Source organism: Pituophis catenifer, unplaced genomic scaffold, assembly GCF_029215685.1.
Source record: "Pituophis catenifer annectens isolate HBS135680 unplaced genomic scaffold, rPitCat1.0.hap2 SCAF_1, whole genome shotgun sequence".
In the NCBI taxonomy this organism is placed as follows: Eukaryota; Metazoa; Chordata; class Lepidosauria; order Squamata; family Colubridae; genus Pituophis; species Pituophis catenifer.
In genome coordinates this window covers 252,173,553-252,198,654 of record NW_027256881.1, presented here as the reverse complement: position 1 = coordinate 252,198,654, position 25,102 = coordinate 252,173,553, and the positions used below count along the sequence as shown (strand labels likewise).

General features: G+C 39.2%; 1 protein-coding gene across 1 annotated transcript in view; it reads right to left on the bottom strand.

Moving 5' to 3' along the window:
• The window catches only part of RRAS2 (RAS related 2), a 57,366-nt gene extending 37,375 nt beyond the window's left edge, over positions 1–19,991 (bottom strand). Inside the window, exon 1 of the mRNA XM_070957455.1 lies at positions 19,726–19,991. Within this exon, the coding sequence (XP_070813556.1) occupies positions 19,726–19,830 (105 nt within the window). The 5' untranslated portion in view covers positions 19,831–19,991. The remainder of the gene's footprint in view (positions 1–19,725) is intronic.
• Positions 19,992–25,102: the final 5,111 nt, after the last annotated feature.

Here is a 25,102-nt window from a genome sequence, read left to right as displayed (position 1 = left end):
CACATAACTGCCTGTGCCATTGCATTTTGTACCAGCTCAAGCTAGAAGTCCAAAACAGGAGGTAACTAGAGTAAGAGTGACAGTGAGCATCGCTCTCCAACTCAGGAACTGCCGCAACTGGCGCACTACATAAAGCTGTGCAAAGGCCTTCTTAGCCGTGACTACTACTTGCTCTTCAAGCAGGAGTCATGAGTCCAGGATGATATAATATTGCACACTAGATTCTGTCTGGGACAGTGGCACCCTATTCATACCAAGTATGGCATGTTTCTAGAACTGGAAGGTCCCAAAACTCAAAACTATTCAGTCTTGCCAGGGTTCAGCTGAAGCCTTTTGTTCCCCCTCCAGAGCTTCAGAACCTCCAGGCACCAGGATAAGACATTCACAGCAATTCTTAATTCGTCAGGTATTGAAAGCTGCAGAATGACACACACACACACACATCTCACCCTGCCTTTGCCAGAGATCATCCAAAAGTGCAACCAATGCCATTTCCATCCCATACCCAAGTCTGAATCCTACTGAAAGGGATCCAGATAATCCAAAGTCCTTTGAAGCTATTGTGCAATCCTCTTCTCAATATACCTTCCATCAAAAGGGTATATCAGATTCTGGACAAAAATTATCCAGTATAGTGGGGGTCTAGTGAGAGCTTCTTGAGGAGGAGGAGAACCCATTACTCAAAAAAGAATTAACCATCACCAGAACCCACTCGCATGATAACCCTCAGGCTGCTTTAATAAGCCAGAAGGGGCATGAATCTAAAGAGCAGGTGACTGAACTCACAGCCCCTGTCCACTTTCTCAGGTCCAAGCTGTTACACTGGTTAATTGTTCTCATTGTTAAGAAATTTCTCCATAGTTCTAGGTTGTTTCTCTCCTTGATTATTTTCCATCCATTATTTCTTGCCCTTTGGGTGCTTTGGAAAATAGGTTGACTCCCTCTTCTTTCTGGCAATCCCTGAGATATTGCAACACTGCTATCATGTCACACCTAGTCCTTCTTTTCACTAGACTACACATACCTGATTTCTGCAACCGTTCTTCATATGTTTTAACCTCCAGGGCTCTGATCATCTTAGTTGATCTTCTCTGCACTCTTTCCCAAGTCTCAACATCTTTTTTATATTGGGGTTACCAAAACTTCATCTTCATCCCCACAATGGCAATCACCTTCAGTCCCACAATGGCAGCTCCATCTCCATCCAAGTCCCTCATTTCCCAAGACCAGGAGCCACCTACTGTCTCCTGACCATCCCTGGCACCCTGAAGCAGTTTAGCTTTACCAGCTCTCACACCATCAGGATATCCAGAAACTATATCCCCACTCTATTACAATACATTCACACAGACTAACTAGCAAGGCATAGATCTAGCCCCAGAATGCTTTTAGATAAGATATCTGTCATGGAACTACACCTTGCCTATTCAGATATATAATTTCATGAACAATCCAGAGGCAGCTATTTTGCATTTGTATCACATATTTCCAATTTTTTTCCTTTTTTTTTTTTATTAACAGCACTAGAAGCCATTTGTCTGGAAGAAATCTGAAAACATAAGATACTACTTAGTGTTATCAGCCTACTATTTCTTAGAGCAGAGAATTCTAAGCCATATATAATGACATTCTCAAACTTGAAAAATGGTAAGATTATATCCTTCCTCCCTTTTCACTATTGTTGCTATGGTCTACAGTGATGAGCTAGCAATTGTTAAAATAGAAGAACTGAGCAAGAAAACCAGTCTATTCTGAATTAGGTAATGTCCTACCTTTAACTACATATTATTGCCATCAGCTATTGATAAAGCATTTTTCCCCAAGGATCCTTTAAGAATATTTCATGTCCTTGCCATTGCTGTGGTTCTCTTACCACTCACTGCTTTAAAGCTTCTGCTTTGTACTATAATTTATCTTCTATGTACATATACAAACTATCAAACTATTCACTGCAGATGTTTTATATCCTGCATACATATCTGGAAATTCCTAACTGGGTTTTGAAAAATGAAAAGGCTTTGCTTTAACAGCAAGCCAAAATGAGAAAATAGATAGAAATTCCCCAGTTAAGAGAACAGTAATCAACTTAGAATTCTGAATTTGTACTCTGACTGAGATACTTCTAAGGCCTGAATATCTTTACATTTTAAACTGCATTTTTTTTTCAGTAGTGGCTTATATTCTTTTTTTTCTCTCTCTTAAGAACACAGATAAACCAGACAGGAAACCTAACTAGAGGGGAGAATTCTGTTTTACTGCAAGGCTACGCTAACAAAATATTGCAAGTTTACAAACTTCCCAGTACCACGTTTACCAGTAACTGCTTGATCAATTATTAGAGCAAGTCTTTCCTAAGTTTCTTTCTCTGACTGTTAAGCCACTGGGGGGGTGGGAGCTGCCTCTCGTCGGATTGTTTCCTAGGCACCATCTCTTCCCTTCTTTCCCCAAGGCCATTCACACACATTCCATTACATTGTTACACCTAGAAGCTCTGCACATGCCAACTAACTTAACATTAACCAAAACATACTACCTTAAAACTTTGGGAGGGTTTAGAGATGCATTTCTGATTGGCAGTGAAACCCTGAGTTTCTTTGTGATGTTGGTATTTTTGCGGCTAAATGGTTAGGCTTGATTTGTATGCCCTGCATCATTCACAAGCTGTTTAAGGTTGAATACTTTGAATATACTCACCTAACATGGCTCACTAGATCTATTTATCCCATATCTAAGCTGCAAAAATCAATTTCACTACTAGATGATAGCAAAAAGTAAGAATGCTGCCATCTAGGGATGAAATGGCTAATTTCCAAACTTAGATATTATATCCCTAGATCAAGTAAAGAACAAAGCACTTCTGGAAAAGAATACATTCAAAGCACCTAGCCTTGGACTGGGAAATTCCCTCCCATTGCCTATCGTGTCCCAAAGGAAAAGAGAAAAAGTCATACTCCAGGTAACTTCACTGTTTTCACATATAGCACATATAAGACAGCTGGGTTAATCACTAGTTGCTAATGATTAACGGATCAGCAAATCAGACTGGACACTGTTTAGATGTTGGAAGTTAAAACCCACCCCTGTCCTAGAAAAATGAAATATTTTAGGATATACTAAAAAGGCAGAATGTTTTCCCTAAAAGAGAAGCCAAAACTCAGCCCCCCACCTTTGTTAATGAGCCATTAAGGTGTGGGCCAGTCTATTCTACAAAGATCCACCATCTTCAGGCAGAGCCATGTTAAAAGAATTGCCCAAAAATTACATCACCACCCAGCAAGGCTCAACCAAACTGGACTCAAAACACAGCCTACAGAGTTGGCCCTGCATGGCCCCACGGGAGTCTAACAACCATTCAGAATATAAGCTCAAAGACAATGCCCAACAGAGGGCATAAAACCAAGGCACTCTCAGCATCTCAGCCCTTTTTCTGCTCAGGAACCCAGGCCATGTGATCCTGTTCAGGAACTCGTCATGTGACCCTGTTCATCACGTTCTTTCCAAGCAACTTCCATGAATCCAGTGTCTTTTTCCCCACTTGGAACTGAACCCAGATGGACATTTCTTCCAACAATGTCAAAGCAATGTTAACCATTAACTTACACCAGGGCAAAATACTTAAGATAACCTAGCTATGGCTAATCATGTCCACCACCCCATTCATTGAGGGACAACATTGAAGCAAGACAAATATAGCAACAATTTCCATCTACCCCAACCTCCAAATTTAAAATAACTTCTATTAGTGTAATAATTCAGGCATCAGGCTAGAAACCAGAAGTCCCAAGGTACCCTCGCCAAGAAAGTTGCAGGCACTTGCCAGGCAATCACCAGGTGCCAACACACACTAGAAGGCATTCACACTAGATGCAATGGAGTGGGGCATAATGGTAAATATATCTACAAGCTCTACAAATGAAAAAAAAAATAACATTAGATCTTTGAACACTAATAAGAATAAGAAACTTGCTTTTCAAAACATGTATTTGGGGAACATCAAGGTTATAGGCCAGAAAAAGAACTTGGGGGGAAAAAAACAATTCTGAAGAAAGCAATGGCAAACCACTTCCATACTATTGCAAACAGAGCTATCCAAGCAGAGCCTGGATACCTCTGCGGACAAGGCACTGTAATTTAACACCAGCTGTCTGCAATTAAAGTAAGTTCGAATCTTGCCAGGCTCAAGGTTGACTCAGCCTTCCATCCTTTCTAAGGTAGGTAAATTGTGGACCCAGTTTGTGGGGGCAATAAGCTGACTTTGTATAAAATATACAAAAGTATGAAGGCTATTGCTTAACGCACTGTAAGCCGCCCTGAGTCTCCGGAGAAGGGCGGCATATAAATCAAATAAATAAATAAAAAAAAACAAATCTACTTGGATGTATCCATGAAGTCACCAGGAGTTGATCTTTAACTCAAGGCTGCATGAGAAAACATGTACCATAAAATTCAGATCATTTAAATACCAATAAATAAGCATATACACGCATAGGTACAAACGCACACATGCACTAACTGCAGGGGGTTTCCAGAAAGGTGCTTCCCCTTGATATCTTTCATCCCAACTAATTTTCGTTTCTTGTTCTTTGCATAACAGTTGTTCTCAGGTTACAAATAAATCGCCTAAGACAGTGAAAACAATGAAGCAATGTTACGTATCTAAATGGGAAAGAAAAGCAGATCAAATAACACAGTTGTTCTCAGCAGGATTCTATGTTTTGAATTTCATGCTCATAAAGCTTCCGTGTTTGCAACAGAAAATGAAGGACCTGTGTATTCAAAAAGGTACATACTGAAAACTCTAAATTTGGAGCTTATTTGAAAGAAATAAGAATCATCTGATAACAAACACTGATTTCCATCTCTTACAGTAACATAAATCTTTTGGATCATTAATTCCAGGCCATAGGAAAACAGTAATTCCATCAATTAAAACACCCTGAAATTTAATTCAACTCCTGGTGACCACTTCCATTATGGAAGTGAATACCACTATCAAGCTTAGTTTTAACTTCCCCATCTAGCTAACCGTCATAGAATTCCCAGAAAGTTCCCCACCCAAGTCCTAACCAAGGTGAAACCAACTTAGTTTCTGAGATCAGCTAACATCAGCTACGTAATGTCAATAAGTGTAACCAAAATGGTTTCTTACATCTAGCCAAATACAGAGATAAATACATTTATTCATAAAATAAGATCCAATGACATAATGAGCTCTGCTAATGAGAATCAAGACTTTCCGCCCCCCCAAACCCTATGCTATATTGATTAATGTTTGATAGGGGTTTGCAATAAATTCACTCAATGCCCAGATTGTAAGGATGGAGCAATGTAATTCAGAATAGAATTTAGAATTAAATCCATCTTTATGGAGGTGAATTTGAAGCATTCTGTTTTGAACTACCATAAAGTTCCTATGTTGTCAGTATGAAGACTGAGGAAAAAGGTTAATTCTACCATTTATTTTAAGCAATAGTCAGGCAGCCTTGTATCCTAAATACTAGTTTAATATAATTTATAATGTACATTTCCACACAAATTATTTTATGGAATTGTCTTTTCTTAATCCTAAAAAACTTGCCAAGCTTCATCCCAACATAAAAATATAACTGTCGTATGAATTCCACCCCACTCTCATAAAAATGAAGCAGTTACTGATATTCTTAATTTTCCCCAAACACTATTTCCTTATTCCCATTTCAGATCCAACCATCAAAACATTTCTGGAGGTCCAAATCAGGCTTCTGAGTTGGAGAAAGTGACTATTTAAAACAGAATATCTGTTTTGTAAGTTCCATCACCAGTGGAACCAACCTAATGGTATTTTGACTTCCTAAGCACATTTGGAAGGTATTAACTTGATTTAGGGTAAAGTAAATGGAGGGGAGGGGAAGGAAGGGAAAGGAAAGGAAGGGAAGGGAAGAGGAAAATGTTAATAATGAGAGTAAAGGAGAAAAGAGCAGACCTCATATCAATAGCTTGTAAGCTTAAATAAATTTCTTGGATAGCTATGTGTCTCCACAGAGGAGCTTCTTAACTGACTATATGTAAGTTGAAACTAGAACTTAAAACTATTTTATTAAAAGCAACTTTAAAGCAGACAAGAAAAAAAATTGGTATGTGAAATGTAGCTCTTCCCAACTACATTTCAGCATGTTTACTTTCTATATAAGTATTTGAGGTTGCTTTTTTTTTTAATAAAAGGATATGCAGAATGTGTATGCAGTCAAGACATCTGGTAAGCTGCAATTTGAGTTGTTAAACCACTTTCTTTTTATTTGCAAAATAAAATCTTTTTTGCCCTTTTTTTTTTTTTTTGGCAAATAAAAAGAATTCACTAAATTGCAATTATGTCCATTGGAGCATTACATCAGTTTCTGAACTCCAGAAGAAGATTTTAAGGAGACAACATATCTCACTCCTATTTTGCTGGTTGACTTTTAAAAAAGACAAGATGCTTCATAAAATAAGCTTAGCCTAGTTTATATAGTCCAGTTATTCATTTACTTCAAGATTCTTATACTGTCACAAATGATCCTTGAATTAGAAAGTACCAAGGACCCCCTACTCCAGGGGTCAGCAACCCGCGGCTCTGGAGCCGCATGTGGCTCTTTCATCCCCCTGCTGCGGCTTCTTGTCGCCAGTCGGCTCCATAATTGATAGGGTTTTCGGTTAGAACAGGTAGAGGAAAAAGGACGCCATGCTAGGAGAAGACTCTATGGGGGGGGGGGGACCGGATTTCCGGTCGGCTCCAGAATTGAATGGGGGACTTACAGTTAGGACCTTTGTGGCTCTTTGAGTGTTTAAGGTTACCGACCCCTGCCCTACTCACAAAGCTTGCATTTATGTCCTTAGAGAAGCTTACATGGAAGTTTTCTGTATTGTTTGACAAGAAGCAATGTCTGCAAACTACTTTCATATGCTTTTATATGGTAGTGATAATAATGATACTAATAGTATCAAAGGATCATAAATGATACTAATATTGTCAAAGGATTTGATAGTAACCCTGTGTAACCCTGCCACATATTGAAATGCACTCAAGAGCAGTTTTGTAGAGAATAGGCACAGGATATATGCAATGAACAGAAAATTAATTTACTCACTGTTTATAGAATCTACTCTCTTAGTTAAAAAAATTGCCACTTCCACTCTGTGGTAAATCAATGTGCCATTTACTTTTAATTGGTGGCTCAAACTGAGGCAGAAGGAAATTTATACTACAGGAACAGATTCTACCTCAAGGTGTATCATAGTTATTAACCTTCTGTAACCCATTTTTCTCCAAATGTTGTGGAACTGTAAACCCCCAAATTTTGATTGTATATAAAGATCCTGCATTCCTACGGAAGAAAAGAGAAGAGGGCATCAGGTGGATGGACTCTGTTACAATGGCAATGAGTACATTGTTTGAAGACCTGAAAGACCAGGTTATGGACAGATCATGATCGAAGAAATCTATATATGTGGTTGCTCAGAATCAATAATGACTTGATGGTACATTATCATCATCCTACATTTCCAAGTGCCTTATGTACCTCATATTTGGATCCAGTGATTCAGACTATCAAGTTATCATTTAATGTTGCTTTGGCATTTCTGTCTGATGAGCCATTTTTATGGCATTTTCTTCTACCCTAACAGACCATCACAAAATTCCCATAAGCGTATTGGCGTTTGTGGTAAATATTTCTTTGTGGTACATCATTTAGCCATGACATATTCAAAAGCTCTTTTTTTTTAAAGTTCCACAAAAGCGAATAGATAATTATGGTTGTATTTCAGAAAAGTATTTTAACATATTGCTATTGTGAGGCACATTCAGCTTTTTTCGCATTGATTTAGTAAGATTTAGGAGTAAATCTTACTCAGTATTACTGGAACCCAACCTCTTTTCAAATCAGACTCCTTGCCTCACTTCTCTTAAGGAAAAGATTGTTTTTCTACTGTCTTATCTAACAGCAGGTTTGCAGTAATTATAGGCCACAAAACCAAACTGTTAGAAGTACTGTGACAGCTGGCCTCCTCTATTTGGATAAATGCTGTGGTTCCATGAGGATAAACACTATTATCTGAAAAAGTCTTCAAGTGAACAGACATCCCCACTCGCAATAAAAGTATGTACAGCCCATAGATAAGGCTCCTGTATTTGGGTTGCAAACATCCAAATTACAACTTGACATGAAATATTGATGCTAGTTTCCCTTTGATGCCATCTGGATTTTTGTAGGTCAAACATCACACGCCTAACATGCATCAAATGACAGCCAAGCTTGCTTGGAGTCCTTGTGACTACTAGAGTGCATTACCCATAATACGCAGTCATGCCTGGTGAGGAATGATGCCGTTGTGGCTCTTTTTTGGTTATTTACCACATCAGATTGCATATATGCCCATCCGCAGATAAGTCAACCTCAATTTATCCAAAATATGAAAAATGCTCCACTCGTAGATAAGCCAACTTGCATTTTTCTTAATATTTGGATTCAAGGGTCAGTTTATCCTTGAATATATATAGGAAAATATAGATACTTTTTAAAAAGTGTATGCACATATACTCACAGATAAGCCGATCCCCAGATAAACTGAACTGGATTTTTGGGTGTATTTTGGTATCCTATCCCTGTGATATGTGAACTGTCAAATTTGCATCAGGTTAGCACAGGCAATTTACCCTTTATTCTTTCCAACTCAGCTAACACATAACAAATTACATGCCAATGTATCCTTCCAGAAATTATATAAATCTGTGATCTTTATATTAGAATGTTTTGAAAGATTACTCTGATACATTTAGAATTAGTACCAATTTACTCTGCATTTTTGCATAATATTTTTTTCAATTAGATTGAAAGGGAGCTGCTTATTATTCATTTTTTCACTGTCAAAATTTTCATTTGTAGATAGTTTTTATAGTTACCTTTAAATAGTAGGCAGCTGAATCTGTATATGTATTGTGTGTATAAGGGAGGGAGGGGGATGGGCATTGGGAGAGACAGAGGGAGAGAGAATATGAACATGTGAGATACAAACACTTTTTAAATTAGAAAATTATCATTCCAGTGGTCTGTAGCCTCCCTGGCACCCTATCATCCCAGCTCAGTTCTAAGGGAACACATCATGGGGTCACTGGTTTTTTTTTTTTTTTTCAAATCAAACAATGGGTTCAGGGAAGGCTGTGACATGTGCCCTTCTTCCACTGTCTCCTGGAGTTTGCCCAAATTCATGTTTATTGTGATGGCACTATTTTAATCATCTCATCCTCTGCCATCCCTTTCTTCTGATTTTATAATTTAGATAAACTCACTAGAAATGAACACCAATTAGATATGTAGGAATGTGATTTACCAGTTAAGTTGTTTCCCAGATCAAAATGTTATCAGCTTTTGCTTATAGAAAGTTCAAGGCACCAGGACTAAAAGTAATAATCCTGTTTTATATTCTTTCATCCATACAGAGATAGAAAACTAATATTTGTTGTACAACTAAGTTTTGATTATAAATTTAGAACAGTTTAATCATGAGCAATATCATATGGACAGAATAAGCACTGTTTCACTTTGAGTGAACATGCTTCGTAATATCAATACCAAGTTAAACTTACTCAAAAGTGGATAAAACTACAGGTGAGATAAGATACTAGCATCTGAACATAGGCCAAGGTAATTTATAAACAGTCTTACCAGATTTGTCCAAAAAGGAAGTTATTTATTTTTAACTTCTACGATGCACCATAGACATATACCCAAGATAAGTCATTGCATTTAAAACATGTTTCATTCAACTATCCAAGTTCAGCTTGGTGTCAGCTAGATTGTTCAGCTTTAGCTCCCTTGAATCTTAACCATAGCCACAGACAATTTAAAATGCCTGTACGATCTTATTTATTAAGCCATTTGACGCAGTGTTATTTTAAGAACATATATCGTGCATTCACATTCTACTTTATGGTACGTGGTTCTTTTTTTATTTTTTGTAAAGTCAGGTCTTAAACACTTTGTTTACCACTTCCTTTACTCTACCCTACCAAACACATCCATAAAGAAAAGTGTAAAAACCTCAAAAACAGCTTACATACCAGCCCAGTGAAAAACAGTCTCCTGGCTTTAAATTGTTGAGAACTAAGCATTTTCAATATCTAATATTTATTATCAGTTACCAATTCAAACAGTTATCAATTCTCCCCAAAATTAAATTGTTTCCTCCTATCTATTTGTAAACCTATTAGAATGCCTAAGTGTCAAAGTGCATCTGCATTTGTGTATTATTTCTATGTTTGTTGCAGTTGTTAATGTACTTGCATCAGCCTTATCAAATATTGACAATAAAAACATTTCTCAGTTTCAAGTGGTTTCTTTCCATATATATTATCCACTTAAAAGAGTTTTACAATTTCAATATGATATAGAGGTGCCAGTTTCTACTCCCTCCCCACCACCATCACATATACATTGTGTAATGTTTTAGTATTTTAAATTCCTATTTTAATGGAGAAAAGTGAGCACAAATTATCAAAGAACCTGTCAGAAACTGTTGTAAAATCAGGAATATGCCTGCAACAAAAATGAAGGTTTTTTGTTTGTTTTTTTTAAAATAGCCATTTCTATTAGCATTCGTTTTTCCTGCTTGGAAAAGTAATTTTACTAAGAGGGGAAAAAGAGGCACTTTTAGAGCTTGACTTTTAAAATTTTAAAAATTGGCATATTCTGCAATGTCACTAAAAATCTACTCTATACTGGGAAATATGGCGCTATTTAAGTTAATGTGTTCAGCAAGTTAATGTTCAGAATTCAGATAAAGTAAAAAATCAAAATATAAAATATAGTACAGTAATAAGACCATATGTTGTAAACAGAGTAAATTAAGTAAAAGAAATATAAATACTTCTGTGTTACCCCTACAATTTACCCCAATCAGATCACATATACAATTATCAATTGTACTATTGGTAAAAGGCTGTATTATGTAACTTTTGTATAAAGGGTTGTATTATACAATTTTGGGATTCTGGCTGCACATGAAATATGTTGTTTTAATTTAAGGACCACAATAGGCAAAAAAGGAAAATATGTTAAGATACACGACATCCTTAAACTTCCATTACCCTATGTTTTGCACATCACCTTTATATCTTTTAAATCATCACATTTATATGATGAACCATCCAGCCAAGGTGATCGACACAAGTTATCAACTCTCCAAAAGTAAAATGAATAGTGGCTTACTCTGAATTATGCTATCCTGCCTCCATAAAGAAAGATCTTCGCCTTCCACATTCTGAAAATGAACTTGATGCTGGCAAAGGCAAGTTTACTGCAATCACACAACCATATCCCCATTAAAATAAGCTGAAATGTTTATGAAGTTGAATCAGTTATCTTTGCATTTAGCAGTTATTAAAAAGGAGAGACACATAGTAACGTGAGGCTGCTCTTCAACTTTTGTGCATAAAATAAAATAGAAAGTAAGTTGCTGATAATAGATTTTAAAAAATACTAGACAACTTATGACCTCTTGGGACATTCTTTGAGAAAAAGGTAGTGCAGTGTGATGTGACCAGAATTAACATTTTTTTTCTGAATGGCACTGCTATTACTTTGCCAGGAGGTCAAAAAAACCAGTGGGAGCAGAAGCAATTTCCAATTTTCTGCCAGCTTTCCCATTTACTTTGCTTGTGGGAAGCTGGCAGGAAGCACTGGAAATCACAATCACATGACTGCATCTGACTGTGGCAGCACTGCAGCAGCCGCAACTTTGCCAACACAACTGGTCTGAAGATCTTTGACATTTCAATTCCACTAATATAATATTATAAATAATATAATAATATAATAATTTGTACACATTCTTTAAGTTAGCTGCTTGAGGTACAATGGTTCAAACTGCTGCACGATGATGCACCATTTTGGCTAACTGAAGGTTACAGACAGACAAATGCAGGGAGTTTTAGTAGTACATAGATGCAGTGATTCCACTACACTCTGTTCTTCTAAGCAGAGAAGCACAAATGTTAAGAGGGTTAAACTGGAAGATAATGCAGAGTTATACTGTGAAAGGCTGGCGTGTGACAGCTGGGGAAAGCTCCGTGACAGCAGCTGCTCGTGTTATATAGTAAATCACAAAGAAGCTCATTTCTACCTTATTTCAGGCAACAGCAATTTATTCAGCTCACTTTTCCAAGCAATTGGCTAAGATCAGGTTCTTCAAGCAGTTCAGCATGTAAACTGCTTTGTTCCCATCCTCATCTTTCCACTGAAATAACTAACCTTATCTTACCCGTGTTTAATGTAGCATTTCTTTTTCATACATCCAAACTGGGGCATACTTGACCATTATTGATGTTTTGTTTGCAAGCGGAAAAGATTAATTACATCCAGGAAAAAAAAATTTTTTTTTGTATTTCCTCATCAGTCAATACTCCATTTACAATTCCTAATGAGAATAAATCATTGAAATGATATAAAAAAAAAAAGACAACACTCCAAGCAAGTTAACGTATCATAATATCTGAGTGTTATGGCTCTTACCATTGTGACTGGTGACTATGTTTGTGTGCATACTTGGAGAATGGTCTTGCTCCTGATTTAATGCTGAACCGACTGTAAACACCACTGTTTGCCACTCTGAAACAATCCTTTAACTGTGTCTCCCTGCTACTGTGACTTAATCAAGCTAACAACAAACACACCTAGATCTATTCCATCACAGGCGGACTTTGATTCAGGATAGCCAGTATAAGTTGAAAACAAAGGAGAGCAGTATTATGAGCACAGCAGCATAATAAACTAAAACAAAGCAGTAGTTTAAGTTTGAAAAAGTGCAAGAATTCATACACACTGAAAACACTTCATCTATCTCCGCATTGAGTAACAGAGATATGGCAAACAGTCCTTGCGCTGTTCAAGAGACTGTAACATGGATCTAATACTACTTAATTTTAGACGCTCCTAAGAACTCTTTGCACAATCAGTTCATTCTTTTCCTGTCGAAAAGATGATAGCAATTCTCCTTCCCACCCCCCCAGTACTTCAGAATAGAACTGGGGCTGGTTTATATAATAGCAATAACTTTATTTAGCCTTTAAAAGACCTCATTTTATTGCTAAAATTAAATGAATGTTTTACTGTGTTTCTATGTCAATTATGAAGGGTTCTGTGCGGATACAATGAATGGATTGTGGAAATAGTTGGCATAATTAAGAAGCCTATTAACACACTAACTTTGATCTAGAATTCTCTGCCACTGTCATGAAGCTCAGGCTTGCCTAAGTTATCACACATTTTCCCATATTTTCAATTGCTACTGATTAATTAAATTTCTTTTTTAATATAGTTTCATTAAAACTTTTATGAAAGAAAATTAAAAAGAACAGAAATTAATGGAAAGCAAGAAAAATGGAAAGGACCCAGAAGCAAAGAAAATACAAAGACGTAGCTTATTTTCTTCACAGCAGTTATAAATACAATAATAAATTTACCTCTTGCTCTTGTAGTATTACTCAGTTTTTTTTCTATAGTCTATCCTATCTAATCATCAAAATCATAAATCATAAACTCGTTTTTTTTTTCCTGCTTCATGTAAAAAGTCCCTGAGGGTTTTCCAGTCACCAATAGATGTAGATAAAATCTTTTGCTTAATCAACTAAGTCAGCTTGGTCATTTCCACAAGTTCCATCAACTTCACCATCCACTCTTCCACTGTGGATAATACCAAATCCTTCCATAATCTCACTGCAATTGTCATGCATAAAAACAAAGTTCCATGACTTTTTTTTTTTTACAACTGTTCATCTATCTGGTACGAAATTGAAAGTCTTCAGTTTCAATTGCATATTAATTTTTAAAGTGCTGTGCATTAGCGTGTGTATCTGAATCCAAATACACTTTCCAGCTTTTTTACAAGTCCACCAAGCATAGTTGGAAGTACACCAAAAATCTTATTTTCCAATACCTTGCACAAAAAAAGCCTAGTTCAAATTGTCAAAGGCCTTTTCTACATCCAAGAAGATCAGTGTGGATTTTTTTTTGTTATGTTGCTCCAAATATTCCAAAAATGTCCAGCACATTTCTAACACTGTTCTTTAACTAACTTTTAGGTAAAAAAACAACAACACTGATTCTCATGAATGAAATCTTACACAATTATTTTCAATCTATCAGCTAGAAACATTATGAATAACTTGTAATCATTATTCAATAGTGATATCAGTCTATATAGCTTTTTGTTAAATTCTAATCTTGTCCCCCTTTAGGTATTAATGCTATATTAGTCTCTTTCCAAGTATCTGGCATCTTTCCTTTCTGTAAGATAACATTCATTGTGTCTTGAAGAGATTGTAAAAGTTCATCCTTAAGACATTTGTAATAAATACCTGATAGTGAGTCTGATACAGGCACCTTTCCTGGTTTAATCTTTTTTATAGTTTCAGAAACTTGTCTTATTGTTATATGCCTATTCATACAATAACAGTAAATAAATATTCATCTATTTTCTCTAAAAAGATGTCACTTCCTTTATACCAATTAGAATATTGATAAAATGCTTTCTGTATGGTCATATTGTCTATTTTTTTTTTAATTTGATTTATAAGCCGCCCTTCTCCGGAGACTCAGGGCGGTTTACAATGCGTTAAGCAATTTAATACAGTATTAATACAGTATCTCCCTCTTGCAAATTCAATATCATCTTCTTTCCCTTTTCTTCTCGTAATTTATATGCCAACCAATATTCTAGCTGACTTGCAAACTCTGTTTGCTTTGCATAGTTCATTTTTATTTCCATTTCTCTTACTGTTAACATAGACAAGTGGTGCTGTAATAGCTTAATCTGCTAGGAAATATTAATATTCTTGAGGAATTTCTTTAATTCTTCTTGAATTTAATGTTACATTGTATAAAATAACTTCTGATAAAAGCTTTACTTGTATCCTTAGCCATTCTTAGTGCCTTTGCCTACATTACCATATTTTTAAAAAAATATTTTCTTTTTACAATTCTCTAGCATTGCTGATTTGTAACAGCATTTTATTTAGTCTCCATCTAAAAGACCTGGATTGCCTTTTATCAACACTACTGAGCAATTAAATTAAATGTAGCAAGAAAGAAGTTTAACCAAGATATCATAGGAACTGTATAAATGTATTCAAAACCTTTATTTTAGTTATATGTTAGGGCTGTGAGTACCTTTGTATGTGCTTCTGACATGAATACAGACAGACTTTAGATTCAAGACCAAAACAGAAAATATGTGGGCCCCAACCTGGCATTGCCTGCAACTCATTAAACCATCTCTGTCTTCCTCCATGATGATGCAACTCCTCTCTATATCTGCCCTGCAATTTCTGGAAAACCCATCTTTGGTTTAAGAAGTTGCAGATAGTATGCATCTCTGGGCTTTCTAAAGTTTCTTGAAACTAATCAAGAAGAGAAGCAACCTAGAACTAAGAAGAAATTTCCTGACAGTTAGAACAATTAATCAATGGAACAAGTTGCCTCCAGAAGTTGTCAATGCTCCAACACCGGAAGTTTTTAAGAAGCAATTGGAGAACCATTTGCCTGAAATAGTATAGGGTTTCCTGACCTGACCAGGGGGTTGGACTAGAAGACCTCCAAGGTCCCTTTCAAAACTCTGTTATTCTATATTCTAAGTGCCTTTTTCTCTATATATACAAAGTGCTGCACAGTCTATTATATATTGACATTACTGGAGACTGTGCTTCATGAGCCACTCCACACTATAGTCAGATTTTACAAAATTGGGCACAACTGCAGTGTGCCACACATCTTCAGAACAGTATCCAGATTCAAATCTGCTCATGGGGTTCAATATATAATTGACGCTGAAGCTCTTCAATACAAATGCCTGAGCTGCATTATCTCTACTTGCTTGCTAGTGAAAGCATCAACCAATCTGCTGCACGCCAAGAGATAGGGCACATGGATGATTCTTTCCATTTCAATTATGTGTTGCTAAAATTATGTCAACGGTAAAATCAATGAAGAAAACTAAGCTCAAGTCTAGACAGCAAATGTTGTCAACAGCATTAGCTTTCTAAAGTAAGACAAAGCAAATCTGAAACCAGTGATGTTTGCCTAAAAGAAATTTTTGCAAAGTCTGCACAGCTGACAAGAGATATACTGAAGCCCAATAAGAACAATTTTGTTTATCATTCAGATGTAATAATGGAAGAAGAACAAACAATTGTATCCAGAAGGAAAATTGCTCAACATAGTCCTAACTGGGTAAAGTTAACTTAGTAAAACACATCTTCCCATCTTCTTAGGTGATTAAAAGTCAATTATTAATTTGGCAAACATAACCTATTTAGTTATTAACAACTATCTGAAGTCACATGTACCTTGGTAAATGCTGATAGCAGGTTAGACATTTCAATGGAACAAAAGATAAGACTGCATCAAAGGTATACCTTCTTTACAACTATGAGGAGGGGGAAGGAGAGAGGGGAGGGGAGGGGAGGGGAGGAGAGGAGGGGAGGGGAGGGGAGGGGAGAGGAGAGGAGAAGGGAGGAAGGGAGAGGAGAGGGAGAGGGAAAGGAGAGGAGAGGAGAGGGAGAGGGAGAGGGAGAGGGAGAGGAGAGGAGAGGAGAGGAGAGGAGAGGAGAGGAGAGGAGAGGAGAGAAGGAGGAATGTAGTTCCCTAGTTATTTTATTTCAATGATGCTGAGCCAAAGAAACTTGACTAAACAATAGCTTTGTGATCCGTTTCTCAAATAGTAAATGACACAACTTGATTCCAGAATTCTGCTTCAAACACAACTGAGGTCTTTCATGACCAAATGTAAATAAATAAATAAATAAATAAATAAATAAATAAATAAATAAATAAATAAATAAATATTTATAAATAAATATATATATATGCATATATATATGCAACCAAACCAGACAAAGAAGTACCATACCACACAGAATGCTAGGTATCAGAGGATTCCATCTTGGTTTCTCTCCAGAACACACCCCCATAAACTAGCTTGTTTCTATTTGCAGGCTTAATAGTATATCCTAAAAATACACCATCCCCAAGCAAGTTTGGTGACAGAAGAAGTGGTACACCTCCACTTTTATCTAACATTAACTGAAACCTATTTATTCCAGGACTTTGGGTGGCCTCTTTTTTCCTATAATAGTTTCCTGTATTTTTAAACTTCCATGGGAGGAAACCAAATTTTTCCCCCAGAAAATCAGAAGAACTTGCTATGGTAGATTAGCAACCGAGAGCATGGAAGAAGGTAGGTGGTTTGGGCTGCTGGCACAAAAGATGACAAGCTGGATGAGGCTCTTCAGGTAGGTTCTCAGCAGAGAGAGAGAGAGAGAAAAAAAAAAGATTGCCCTGAAGGGTTTACAGCTCCCATCAAGGTGCAACATCTAAGAGCAATAATAGAAGAACAGGATGGATAGTTGTCATAGCGAGCAAATGGCACCTGAACATACCTGCAAATTTGGGACTGATTGCATCTACATTCTTCTCACTGGATGAGGAAATGTGCATTAACATATAACTATGTGTCATATATGAGACTGTGCGTAATACAGCAAAATGTTTATTTTGGCCTTCAAACCTACAGCAATCTTTCAGCTCTAAGAGCTTCAAAAGCTCTTAGAGGCAACCATGTACGGAATACACATACAGGAGCTCACCCTGGTTTAAATCTGTTGCTAATCTCTTGCCATTGCTACATACTGATCTCTGTACAGAACCACTCCCGCTGAGGACAAATGAAACACCACTACCCTTCTACGTATTTCTGCCTTTGGGGCCTCATGAGATGAAAGCCTGCTTAGCAGGCCAGATCCTAAGCTCACAAAAGCTTCTACCATTGCAGCATTACAATGCCACATCAATCAATCTGTGTTACAAAAGATTATCAAGAGGATCCTTCTGCACATTAAAACTATCTAGCCATAGTCAGCATCCAGACAGCACCCTCTATACACCGCCTGCCTGAATGTGAACTAAAGCTTCAGCCATGCAGGGATAAACTAATTATCACCATCCATCAGCAAAGATCCACTGATAAGATTAACAAAATAGGATTATAATAATTCTAATCCCAGCATTTCAGAGATGCCAAACTATTGCGATCTTTGCTGCCACATGACAACAATGGAAGACAGCAAACATTCAGCGAGATAAACAAAGCCAACAGTACGTGTGGATAGCCATAAACAGCCCTTTAATTCAAACCAGGACTGAAATGTAAATGGATACTTTTATGATGCAGCTTGGGCTTTCATTTTCGGCTTTATTAGTCTGGCATCCAAAATGACATCAGTAGAGAGGCAGAACACAAGAGGCACCAGATACAGTTACAACTCGATTCTGGGCATGCTTAGGTTTAAAGGCAAGTAACAGTGTGTTCAGTTGGGAGGATCCCTTGGAAAGAATGTATAAGCTTATCATCTTAAAATGCAGCGAACAGTTTTATGATACGCTATCTAAAGCCAATGCAAAACTTTTAAAAATAAATTATTCGTCAAATATCTCCTCCATCTCCAGAACAGGATAAAGTCTCTGGCTTCCCCTAGTAGAGCAAGTCTTTAGACTGACCACAGGGTAAAGAAAGAGGTATCCAAAAAGGTTGCTAAATAAGAGACTTAACAGCTGTTGCAAACTGGAGCCTCCTTCCCTTTAGAATGTCTTCAGCCAGATTTGCGTTTCCTATTCAGGCTGCTCAGTTGTTAACAGTTTTCATCTGCTCCAAGGCCCAAGATTAAAGTTTCCCAACAGCTTATCGGGAAAGCGGGTGAGGGGCTACAGTCCCCGTCCCCACAATAAAGTTGCCACGAAGGGCAGCTGTAACAAAAAGGAAAGAAGTTAAGACGGCGCATTAGCTTAAACAGATGACAGCACTCACGGAAAGCCTCCGCGCAGCGCTTCCGATAAAAGAAATTAACCGGAAAAGAGCTTTGACTTTATGGAGTTTAAACACAGGGCAGCGCCGTGGAAATATTTGTACGGTGTTTGGTCAGCCATGATGCCAACAGAGGGTCGGAAGGGATCGAAGCGGGATAAAAGCAACTGGAACGGTAGGATAAAAGACAACGAAGGCGGCTGGACGCCGCTGGGTTCCAGAGGGCGATGGAAGGAACCTGTTGAAAGGCATCGGAGAGTCCCGGCTTTCGTCGCAACCAGCCTGCAACTCCAAGCGAGCGCCAGCTGCCGCGGACCTTAAGGCTAAGGAAGCGAGCGAAACGAAGGCAGCCCCGGGCGGGTGCTGCGCCCAGAAAACCTCGCTGCACAACAACGACGAGGCAAGCTATGGGCTTCCAAGGCGCTCAGCTCAACCCAGCCCGGAGTTCCCGTCGGTCCCGCAAAAAGCCCACAGAGAAAAGGTCGGATGCCCAGAGAGCAAAAGGAAGCTCCGAGGAAGACGGGAGCCCAACAACCAGCCGACACCCCCCCCCTCAGACAAGAGGACTCCCGAGGTTAAGCTCCAGGTTTCTCCCGCCGCTTCCAAGCAGAGAAGGGTCCCACCCTCCAAGGCCTCGTCGAAGCCTCTCCCCGGAGCGCGCGCGCTGAGCTCTCCCTACGGGGCGAGGGCACCTCCCGAGGAGGCGCCCACCCACCCACCAGCAGCGAGGCCAGGAACGGAGGAAGAGGAAGGGGCTCCGGCCGCTTTGGCCGTTCTGCTGCGCCCCACCCTTACCAGAGCTCTGAGGAAGACGAGAAAACTGACACCGCCGCCGCCGCCCCATTCCGGGCCTCTCACCTGGATGAACTGGATGGTGAGCGCAGATTTGCCCACTCCGCCGCCTCCCACCACCACCAGCCGGTACTTTTCCTGCCCCGGGCCGTCCCTGCAGCCCGCGGCCATCGAGGAAGAGCCCAGGCCAGGAGAGGCGACGCGAGGCGCAGCGCTGCAAAGGTTCGCGGCTCCCTCTGTGATTCCTCCACACACCCCCGGGCAGTGGATTGCCGATCGCCGCCTTGCCAGCCACGGGAACCGCAGGCCCAGCCGCTTCTAAGCGCCGAGCGAACAGTAGCGAAAGGAGGGGCGAGAAGCCCGAGTCCGCGACTCGAAGGCGGCTCCAGACTCCTCCTCCCCCTCCCCACCTCCTCCCCCTGTTGCTTTCCTGCTCGGCGGCCTCGCACGGAGTGAAAGAGACGGCAGCCGCCGCCCCCCCCCCCCACCCCACCCGCTTGGCCTAACAAATGGCCGTCGGGAGGTGGGGGCAGCCATGCAAATAGGGGTGAATATGCAGCGGGTGGGCAGGGGTTTTCTTTCTCCGCGAGCGGAGGCGCGCCTGGGGGGAAAAGGAGCCGAGGCACGCGCCCAGGCATTGTCTAAGCGCGGGAGGGGAGGGGACGATTTCACACTTTGGAACCTCTGGGGAAGATCGACGACGCCCTTTCTTTGCCCCAGTCCCGGGCTAGAAAAGAGATTTCCCTTTTTATTTACATCTCCCCAGTGAAGAACCCCGTCCCGCCCCAAACTGCCGCCTGTGGAAGGAATTCATCACTCCCGGCGGAATCGGGGGGCTGCGCCACGCCTCGTTGCTCGTTTGCGTAGTAGGGCCACCTTTTTGGTCCTGAGATCCCTTCCAGCTTGTGGAGAGGAATGGATTCCAGATGTATAATTCAGTTAGTTTTAAAGCTAATAACCTCCCTTAAACCAGGGATTTGAAATCCAGCAGGTTCTGACAGGTTCTGGAGAACCGGTGGTGGAAATTTTGAGTAATTCGGAGAACCGGCAAATACCACCTCTGGCTGGCCCCAGAGTGGTTTGGGAATGGGGATTTTGCAATATCCTTCCCCCAGGAAAGGTGAGGGAATGGGGAATTTGCAGTATCCTTCCCCTGCCACGCCCACCAAGCCATGCCCACAGAACCGGTAGTAAAAAAAAAAAAATTGGATTTCACCACTGCCCTAAACCCTTTGTGGAAGAGTCATTTGAGGCAGCGATAAGCCTGGATCTGCTTTAACCTAACCGGGCAATAGAAAGGATTTTTTTTTTATTTTTTACTTGTACCAATCCTTTCTCCGAAGAATGGACTCAAAATTGAACAGCCCTCTCTCAACAGAGGGGGAAGGATACCACATCATCTGCCTCCAATCTACAACACGGTCCTTTCACCAGTTCCATGAAGGCTCCACAGTGCATCCATTTGCGCTGTTCAGGTGACCCTGAGGACACAGATAAACTTCCAGGTGGCCTTAAGACCCGCTAAAAGAATGCAAATGACCAGCTATCTGCAAGGAGTATAAATCTTTCCATTCCCCACCATCCAGTCAGAGCTGAAGAAGCTTCTTGGACGAGAAGTGAAACATCTTCAAAGAAAAACCAGAAAGTACAGTTGCCTCTTGAAAAAAAGCACCTTTGGGACAATCATGACCTGGATGACTGATAATCTCCATAGACATTTAGACTCAGAATTGACTTTGCTTATAGTCGCACAATTCTGCAAAACAAAGATGGCCGAGACTTCTGGGCACAGCTTTTGAGTGGCTGCAACCCTTTATAGACCAACCTCAGGGATAAATCCCTCTAGCCCCCCATGTTGTTAGCTTCTAAAAGCTATTAAAAACTGAACTAGACAGGAAGAATTTGGTCAACAGAGTTATGGCCAGTAGATTCTTGAAAGCATGAGTGGATGCTTCTAGATCAGGAGTGGACAGCCTATATCTGTCGCTAAGCTCTTTTCTCAACTCTCCAGAATTTGTGGTACTGACATTCAGCAGAGGATTTATAAATAGGCAATGTTTTTCATGCCTTGTGAGAGGAATACAACATGAATAAGACATCAGAGTGATAGGATAGGAGGTACAAAATAAAAAGAAAGCAATTAAAAAAAGAGAAAAGCTTCTTTTCATTAATTCTTCCCTAAACCCTGTTCCGGCATATTTGCGTGATGTCATCAGAACATCACCCCACCCACTGCTGTCATTAGTGGCCCTTCTCCCAAAAATGTGCAACATTCAATCTGTTGTAGACAGATGACGCCTAAGCATCATCAGCCTCACCACACCGTGCAGCTGTTGTCTTCCTTCAGCAGATGTTCTGTGAAAAAAAAGATTAGTTTCCAGCAGAAAATGATATTGTTTAAATGTATTTTAAAATCTTACGAATGAGATGGAATTTGACCAGTGAGCATTCAACCTCAACCTCAACTTTAACCTACAATCTTCAGGAGATAACTTGGTTATACACAATTCTGATCTTCTTGTTCTCACATCATCTTCATTTATATCAACAAAAACTATTTAAAATATTTTCCCAATAACACTTGTAGCAAATAAAAATCCAATATATACATCATACCAATCTCCTTGAGAGACATGTATAAGATATATATTGTTGTTGTTAGTTGCAAAGTCGTGTCCGACGTATCGCGACCCCATGGACAATGCTCCTCCAGGCTTTCCTGTCCTCTACCGTCCTATATATTGAGATAGATAGATAGATAGATAGATAGATAGATAGATAGATAGATAGATAGATATCAATATATAGATATATATTGGCTTAGACTAATGTTACATTAATGCTAAGTCAGAGGTGAAATCCAGTAGGTTCTGAAGAACCGGTAGCAGAAATTTTGAGTAGTTTGGAGAACCAGCAAATACCACCTCTGTCTAGCCCCATGGAGATTTTGCAATATCCTTCCCCCAGGAGTGGGGAGGGAATGGGGATTTTGCAGTATGCTTCCCCTGCCACGCCCACCAAGCCACACCTACAGAACCGGTAATAAAAAAAAATGAATTTCACCACTGTGCTAAATGGCTTGTAGAATAGAGTGACCAAGTTCAAGTAGGGCATCTCTGGTTAAGAGAAGGCAGAAAAGATACAATGAACCTGAATTCTGAGGGTCATTGACCCTTCACTTTTCAGTGATTCAACATGGCGTCTTGTCTCATAGTTCATGTCCCACCTCAATCATAGGTATTCAAACATGAGCTATACAGTATATGTAGACCTCCTCCTCTTATTGCCCTTTTTTCAGCCCCCAAAGGCCCTTAGATTGAATGAAGGAAACATTTTTTTGTCTTGTTTTTGTTGTAAGATCAGTGCTACTCTCAAATATGTTATATTTAAAACATAGTAGGCCAAACCAGTGCTTCCCCAGAGATGTTGGATTACAGTGTTTAGCATCCACAAATAGCAAAGTGGTATGTTGAACAGGGATGACAGATCTTGTGGATTAAGATATTTGGAGGGGCCTAGAGAAGGGAAGCTCTTATAAACTTCAGACTGAAACAGACAATAATGTCCACAGACTGTGTGTATGTGTGTGTTGTTTGTCTAGAATATGTTTCCTATGAAGCACATCAGAAATACTTTTTGTTATAACTGTTCTGAAAAGAAGCATATACTTTTCAATAATAACAATAAAGATACTCTTAAGGCATAGCCAAGATGATGGATGATTAGTGCAGCTTGTAGTCATGAAACAAAAACTTTTGAAAACAGAGCTCACCATTATGGTATTAATGTTGCTCTTCATCTATTAGATTTTGGATTGTAATTTCTTTGGGCTAGAAATCCCCTTCTTTTGTGCAATAGCATAATCAAATACAGATGCTGAATTTTGCATATTACGAGGACTGAGCATGGGGCTGCCAGATAAACTGAAGCAGCAGGCAATAGACTCTTCCAAGCCAAATTTATTTCAGTGATGAGGAGTACCACTCAATGGGAGTTTCCAAAGGAGTAGTCCAAATGGATGGAGGAGAGCCACTCTTGGAGTGTGCACTACTATTTCCAATTTCACAGACTGCACTAAGAGGAGGAGAGGGATCTCCTTCTAACACCCAAGGAGGAAAATATTGTGCACCAGCATCTTCTCTCCACCAGTCCTCCCCAGCAGATGGCCAGGACTATCGGCTCTAATAGTACACGTCACTATTTAAGGGGAAGATAGAGCCTGAGTTCTTATTTTGCTGCCCACCAGATGGTCAATAGATACAGCACTGAACATCTGCACTGTGAGAGAAGGGAAGGATCTTCAGCTTGGCTTCTACATTTGTGGACTTCAGCCAAAGTTGCTAAACAGTCACACAAAGGACAATGATATGGGATGGGTAAAATGATGCCATGTTGTAAGGACATGGGGCTCACTGTAATTGTTTGAATGAAAGTACTCCAAGGAGGGGCCACTATTGTATCAGATGTCATGAATAGAGGGGTGGGATAATGATAAAACAAAACAAAGTGATTGGACCAGTCAGACATTCAAGAATGAATTAGAATGGCAATTGCTTAGAAAAGGGTTTGTTTTCATTATGTGGCATATTCATCTATATATATATGGAAGAAGAATTAATCAAAACCACAATTGATTTAATTGCTTCAGATGAAATATTTAGAGCGTTGATGAAAGATACAAAGATGATGAGATGGAAAGAAGTGGGGGGGAAACTAAAATATAAATAGAACACTTGCAGCAAAAGAAAGTGCAAAAAAAAGAAGAAGAAGAAGAAGAAGATAAGATTAATCTCCCAGAATGAATTAAATGTGGGTGAAAAGCCTTCTTGGAACAGAGAGCAAACAATTATATTTCAGTGTGAGTAGTTATGCTAGTGGAAGTAAGAAAAAGAATGCTTGGTGGAATGATGAAATGAAAGAGGCCATGGATGTAAAACAAAGGCATATTAAAAAATGATTGCTGCAAAACCCCTCCAAAGTGGTTGGTTGGTTGGTTGGTTGACTGTCTATGTGCCATCACCTTGCTGTTGAGTCATTATAATCACATAGATAGATTTTCATGCCAATCTGTTCCTAATCTGGTCTTTCAAGTCTTCTAAACTGTTTCAACTCCTACCCTCAAAACGACGCTATAGAGCACTGCAGGCCAGAACAACTAGGCACAAGAACAGTTTTTCCCCAAACCCCATCACTCTGCTAAACAAATAATTCCCTCAACATTGTCAAACTATTCACTAAGTCTGCACTACTATTAATCATCTCATCGTTCCCATCACCCATCTCCTTCCACTTATGACTATATGACTGTAACTTTGTTGCTTGTATCCTTACAATTTATATTGACTGTTTCCTTATATGATTTGATTACTTATTTGTACCCTATGGCTATCATTAAGTGTTGTACCTTATAATTCTTGACGAATGTATCTTTTATGTACTCTGA